Source organism: Cololabis saira, chromosome 16 (assembly GCF_033807715.1).
Source record: "Cololabis saira isolate AMF1-May2022 chromosome 16, fColSai1.1, whole genome shotgun sequence".
Taxonomy (NCBI): domain Eukaryota; kingdom Metazoa; phylum Chordata; class Actinopteri; order Beloniformes; family Belonidae; genus Cololabis; species Cololabis saira.
Genome location: NC_084602.1, coordinates 26,635,745 through 26,642,167, shown reverse-complemented (window position 1 = coordinate 26,642,167; position 6,423 = coordinate 26,635,745). Strand labels below are relative to the sequence as shown.

Here is a 6,423-nt window from a genome sequence, read left to right as displayed (position 1 = left end):
GGCAGATAGCCGATGCTACAATAAAAACCCCAGCCAGATCTGGTGTCATTAAATTAAATAAAGATGTTCTTGCCTATTTGACGCGAAGTCTGCGCCTCCCGTTTCGTCAAAGTCCCGGGCCAGTCCCCTCAGCCTCTGGTCTGTCATCACCCAGCACCGAAGCCGGTTTTAGGGGGGGGCAGGGGTGGGCTATGCCCACCCAAACGTGCATCTTGCCCACCGGCGTCTCCATCCCGGCGGCGGCGAGAGCGGAGAGCGGATGGCGGAGAGCGGATGGTGGTGCGCTGCAGGCTCTAAAGCCCCGGCTACGCCGTCTACGGCGTAGGCTACGCAGGCTACGGCGTAGCCTACGCCGTCTACGCCGTAGGCTACGCCGTCTACGCAGGAGCCTGATGCACTGGTAAGATGCGCACGACATTGATCATTTTTGCAGATCTCCCGTGCATCACAGACCTTTGATCCAGTTTCCCTGAACCGAGACGTCTTATGGGCTCCCTCGTCAGCCTCCACGGCCGGGAGAGTGCTGCTCATCTATGTTTTAGATACCTGTCCCAGTTAAACTAACGCGGTTTATCTTCCCAGAGCCACCGCTCTACGTCATCGCCCCCAGAATGCATTGCGCAGGTAAAACATGGCGCCTCCCGCAGGTCAAAATATGTGATAAACATTGTAGATTTTTAAAGCAATTAGATTATTTTATGTGTTTCTAACAACATATTTTAGTATAAGAGAACAATTGTGACTAATTAGGGACTACATGTCTTAATAGCCAGGGTTCCTTTTAAGGAGGATTTTTCAAATCTTCATCTTCTAAGAAAGTTGACATTGTTATATTTAGTACAGCAGACTTGAGATGGATTAATCTTTGTATATTTAAAGTTTAATTTCTAACTAAAGAGTCATCATTTATTTTTGTGTGTTGATTAAAACAGCAGTGTTTTAATGATGATTGAAAATTCATCTGCTGGTAAATTCAAGCCGATTTCTTTTGTTGTTGATTTCTTTAATGCACAAGCTTCCTCCAAATAACATGTCTGGTCCTCTTATTGTTTCCCTCATTTCTGTTTCAGGTGATAGACTATCTGCTTTTTGTGTTTTCATTCTCATGTCTTTATTTACTTTGTTTATTTTTATTCTTATTTGAGTTTCTAAGGCAGTTTTTTTCCCATTAAAATACATTTTTATGGTAGTCAAATTAAACTTTGCAACATTTAGTGTGTCTTACTGTAAAGTGTTATCATGTTAAATGTGCAAAGGGATCAATTCCAGCCAAGGCAAGTTTATTTATATGTTTATTTATATATGACATTTCACAGCCATAAAAAGTTCAAACTTATACAGATTACAAACATTGATGAAAATGATTAAAAGAGATGTGTAAGTATACATGAATTTCAAAGAAACATTTTGGGGAAAAATAAAGCAATTATAAAATCAAACAAAAAAATCCCTCAGGCAACTGGCACTCCTCAGTGATTTACATACTCACTGGTTGTAACTTTTCTAAACATGAATTGCTTTGTGGTTGGTTTCAGTTATCAGGCACCTGACATGCAAGTGTGCCAACTGCTAATGCATCCTCAACATGCCTCTCCTGATCATCGAAGAAAATATGTGGCCCGATTCTCTGCAGTGTGGGACCTTTCCCAGTTCCCCCTAGAAACACAGCCTCGTCCATCTCCAGGTCCCATCTCTGCAGAGTGTTCAGGGCTCTGTACCCAGCGCAGCCTGGACCACGAGATGTCACCAGGTAGGTACGGATCATGTTGCTTTTTAGGCCTTTGTCACGTAACTTCTTCTTTAGACTCTCTAAAGACTTCAGGAACCCCGTCAATGGCCCCTGAAGAACGGAGAAGTGAACATTAACATTTATGATCATCTTTTTACTTGAGTGAGCCCAAAAATTCAATTTTGCTACAATAAATACCTTTTTCATTGGATCTTCAACATGTTTCCTCTCGTGTTCAAGGAAGGCTTGAAGACCTTGCTCGGCAAAAACAAACTCTGACTCATTGGAGAAGATGACCGCATCACCATCGAAGGCCACTCGCAGCTCAGTCTCTGACACTTCCTTCATCTGCTCTGGGATCTGAACAACAGCAGCAGCTATATCTGCACAAACATTAGCTCAGAGTATTACACACAGTCATGGTGCCACATACAACAGAACAGACTTCACACCTTAAATTTTCAGTTTTGTGTAAACTTTAAAGCTACTAGCATGCAGAATAACAAAAAGCTCCTTTTATATAATCTTAATCGATCATCTTTACCATTCGCCAGTGCTTCTTGAACCTTTGAGTTTTCAGTAGACAGGTACAGCTGGGTACGGTTTCTCTTTAGTTCTCTGAGAAGATTTTCTTCACTGACAAACAAAGCAATGATGAGTTCTTCCAGTTCTGCAGATCGGGAAGATGGATCAGATGGAGCTCATTCAATATTTACACTGAAAATTGCATTTCATCAACGTCTTACTGGTATGTTTCATAATGTAAATTTTCCAACAAAACTGCAAAACTGTTCCTCACCGTTATCTCTGATGGTAGATGTTAATGAGCCTGATGAGTTGTCAGCAATAAGAAGGACTTTAAAAAGCTCTTTACTCTTTTTGTAATACTGTAACAAGTGATCATTCACTGCTTTCAGAGCCTAAAATTACAACAAGAATCAGGAAATTATTAGAACTTATTTTACAATTATTTAAGGAGGAGAATGTGTGTGTGTATGTCCTTGTTTTGTCTATGAATGTGTCTGTTCAACATGTGGTTGTAGAGGCATGTTTCTCGGTGGTATCTCACCCTGATGAAGGAGAAGAGAGGACCAGGTCTCACTGAGTCGCTCTGCTGATCCATCACAAACACCAGGTCCGAAGACATTGCAATGGTCACGGGAATCTTCAGACATCAGAGTCCAAATGATGGTTAAAACAAATGCCAGCACAGTCATGTGGTTACTTTTATATCAAATTTAAGAAATACTTACAATTTTTATTTTAATAACATCTTGTTAAAATGTTGTAATATAGAAAAAACCTTTGTACATTACCCCTCTAGGACGGTACATTGTTTCTCTCTTTGGGAGACCGGTGTCTACTCCAATGCCTCTTTGGTCCTCTCTGTTTTAATTTCTGTTAAGACGTGAACCAAACAGTGGTAGAAGTGTTTGACGCTCATTTTTGCCAACACAATTATTCCTATCACAAGTACTTATAGAGAAATGAAGGAGTGTTGTAACACGGTTCATCGTTGTCAGAAATATTTGGGTGTCCACTCCACCCTGACAGGAGTTGAAACCCTGTTTGGTCTGATTCCTAAATATTGAAGCCTTTACAACCCTCCTGATCACGTATTTGAATGATCTATTAATCACCAATAAAATAGAGAGTTCTCAAATGGTTCTGTCAAATGTGTTTGTTGATGTGGCTGCTTGGTGACACAGTGGTTAAAGCAAGCATCCCATGTACTGATACTACGGTCCTCCTGCAGCGGTCGCAGGTTTGAGTCCTGGCCTACGGCCCTTTGCTGCATGTCTACTAGAGCCAAAAAATCTTAAAAAAAAATTGTTTGTTAATCAACTACTACGAAGAAGCAGCTGCTAACTCATCCAGTTTGTCGAGGTGCAGAGTTTATTTTTCTGTTTTCCATTTCCTTGTTTCTTGTAGATTGTACAGCTCTGGATTGTAGCTCTGCAACACCATGACACAGAGAATAACACAAATATTCTGTGTCATTTTAAAAGCAATGAATCTTCATTTCAAATGTTTAAGCATCAGGGAGACAAAGGTAAAAAGTTTTCTCTATTGTCACCTTTTTAAAGAGCAAATCCATGGGGAACCGCCCATACTGACAAAATAAATGTTGATTTTTTTTTAATCTTCTTATAAGCTGAAAAATTCCCTCCATGTGTATATTATATATATATTTTAAATCAACTGATGTTCTCTATCGTATCGAGACTATCTCTCCACTCCGTTACATATTCCATATGTACGGGGATTGACCCCCCTGCTGTCAAGGTACGTGGATATTTCTTTAAGACACACCGGCTTGCCCGGCCACGCCCCTAGGTCCACCTATAAAGCACCTGTGCTGGCGTGTAATCAGTGATTGTTTGATCTCCACCTGAGTTCAAGGTACAACGTGAAGATGAACGATCTATGTTACAGAGAAGTGTGTGTGGGTGCAGTGTGAGTCCACTTACCCAGCCGTAGCTGTGGTCGGGCGTCTGTCTGCGGGCAGCCTCCCTGGATTGCTGTTTCCCTTCTTCTTCTCCGGAAAACACACAGAGACCCGTGCTGATCCCCGGTTCTCCTCCGGCGTATCGCTCATGCCCCGTGAATTGACGCGCCCGGTTGGATCCGTGCTGGTCTTCCGGTCAGGCGACCGTGATTCTCCCTCCAGCGTATTGCTCATGTTGCTGATGAGTTGACACGCTCGGTGGGGCCCGCGTGGTGTGCAGACTGTTTAAGTCGGCTGACAGCGGGTGGGAAGACGCGGCTCCAGTCGAGCCGACACCCGTCTGCCTCCGCTACGCGTGAGGAGACGCCGGGGTGAGAGTGGTAGTCCGTGTTAAGCGCCGGCCGGGTCCGGGTCGGCTGACAGCGGACTTCTCCTCCTTTTTTTGTTATAAGTGCAAACAAAAAAACAAGGAACTAGGCTATCTGAGCAAAGCCTCGCATATTGGCCGGAAAGAGAGGGAGAAGGAAAAAAGGCGAAGGAGCGGAGCAATTGCGCAGTCGGTGATTGCGCAATCGTGGAGTGGTTGCGCAATAATGGAGTGATTGCGCAATAATGGAGTGATTGGGCAATCATGGAGTGATGGGCGCATGGCGACCTCAGCACGCATTCTTTGGCCACAGAGAGCCACGGCCGTGCATGACTTGTTTTAATTTGTCTGCACGTACCAGTGAGGCCCGCTGTAGAGCTTTTCTAAGGGACTACAGGCGGAAATTAGCAATTGTTGCTATAACCTGGCTCAAAGCATCTCTTCTTGTTTACAAGATTAATGGGTTTTTTTTTTGTGCATTATCCCTGTTTAAAAAAAAAAAAAATAATAAGCCAGTGAAAAGCAGGGAAAAAAAAGAGAAAAAAAAAGAGAAGAAGTTCCCCTCTTCCTAAGAGGAGACGCGGCAACCATTATGGCGCCCTCTCGGCTTAAAGAGGGCGGGGATGTTTGCCCCGTACCGGTACGGGTGCCCCTCCTACCTGACTTTGGGGAACTGGTGTGCGAACGGTTTACTTCGACCGGAAGCTGTGCACACAGTCTGCATCGTGTCTCAGATTTCGACCATGGATGACAGGGGGCGTGTTGCCTGCGGGCCTCTCCCTCAGATGGATCCAGCTCTCTCTCCTCTCGTTTCTCCCTCCGACTCCGCTTTGGCAAAACCCTGTGGTGAGTGCAGCGTGTTTGCTCCCCTCTCCCACCGGCACTTTCGTGGTGATGGCAGCGTGTCCGCTCCCCTCTCCCACCGACACTTTTTTGGTGAAGGCAGCATGTCCGCTCCCCTCTCCCTCCGGCACATTCGTGGTGACGGCAGCGTGTACGCTCCCCTCTCCCACCAGCACATTTGTGGTGAAGGCAGCGTGTCCGCTCCCCTCTCCCACCGGCACATTTGTGGTGAAGGCAGCGTGTCCGTTCCCCTTTCCCACCGGTACATTTGTGGTGACGGCAGCGTGTCCGCTCCCCTCTCCCACGGGTACATTTGTGGTGACGGCAGCATGTCCGCTCCCCTCTCCCACCGGTACATTTGTGGTGATGGCAGCGTGTCTGCTCCCCTCTCCCACCGGTACATTTGTGGTGAAGGCAGCGTGTCCGCTCCCCTCTCCCACTGGTTCGTTTGTGGTGAAGGCAGCGTGGCACTCCCCTCTCCCACCGGCACATTCATGGTGACGGCAGCGTGTCCGCTCCCCTCTCCCTCCGGCACATTCGTGGGCCTGTCCCAGCAGGAGTCATGGATAGCCTGCTTGCTAAGCTGCACAGGGCTATGGTTACTCAGACCCGTCTGACGAATTCAGGGGCTGCTATGTCCCTCTACCTTTTTGGCCTGTCCAAAGAGGTGCAGGGGGGGTCCTGGGGGTTCCGATGTTGCTGTGAGCTTCGGTCTGCTTCCTCAGTCCCTCTATTTGATTACGAAGGAGCAGGTGGGTGGCTACAGGCAGTGCCTTAGCATCCCCTTGGGTTGGTGGACGCCACTTACGGCTGTCCCAGTCTCGGCTCCAGCAAAGTGAGCGGGACTGTTGGTTGGGTTGCCGGTGGAACCTTCAGCCATGTTTGGTTCATATGCAGCTCAGTCGTTGCAGCGGGCACGGCCAGTCGCCGCACTGCACAGGAGGCGTCGTGCTCTTCCAGGGGCTTCTGGCGGCCAAGAACACAGAAAAGTGAGAAAGAAGAGAGGCCGTCCCTCCACTAGAGGCCGCAACGTGG

General features: G+C 46.6%; 1 protein-coding gene across 1 annotated transcript; it reads right to left on the bottom strand.

Annotated features, from left to right (window-relative positions):
* Window positions 1-1,321: 1,321 nt before the first annotated feature.
* On the bottom strand, window positions 1,322-4,574 carry LOC133462460 (cytosolic 5'-nucleotidase 1A-like). The gene is made up of 7 exons (XM_061743714.1): window positions 4,201-4,574; window positions 3,046-3,127; window positions 2,799-2,894; window positions 2,529-2,649; window positions 2,274-2,399; window positions 1,928-2,112; window positions 1,322-1,840 (listed from the first exon to the last, which is right to left on the bottom strand). Exons 2-7 carry the CDS (start codon window positions 3,061-3,063, stop codon window positions 1,532-1,534), a joined length of 855 nt encoding a protein of 284 aa, XP_061599698.1. The 5' UTR covers window positions 3,064-3,127; window positions 4,201-4,574; the 3' UTR covers window positions 1,322-1,531.
* Window positions 4,575-6,423: the final 1,849 nt, after the last annotated feature.

Coding starts and splice junctions, on each gene's coding strand:
- LOC133462460 (XM_061743714.1), bottom strand. Junction 2,400..2,528: donor ATCTACCATCAGAGATAACG/GTGAGGAACAGT, acceptor CCCGATCTGCAG/AACTGGAAGAACTCATCATT. Junction 1,841..1,927: donor TTGAAGATCCAATGAAAAAG/GTATTTATTGTA, acceptor TCCGTTCTTCAG/GGGCCATTGACGGGGTTCCT.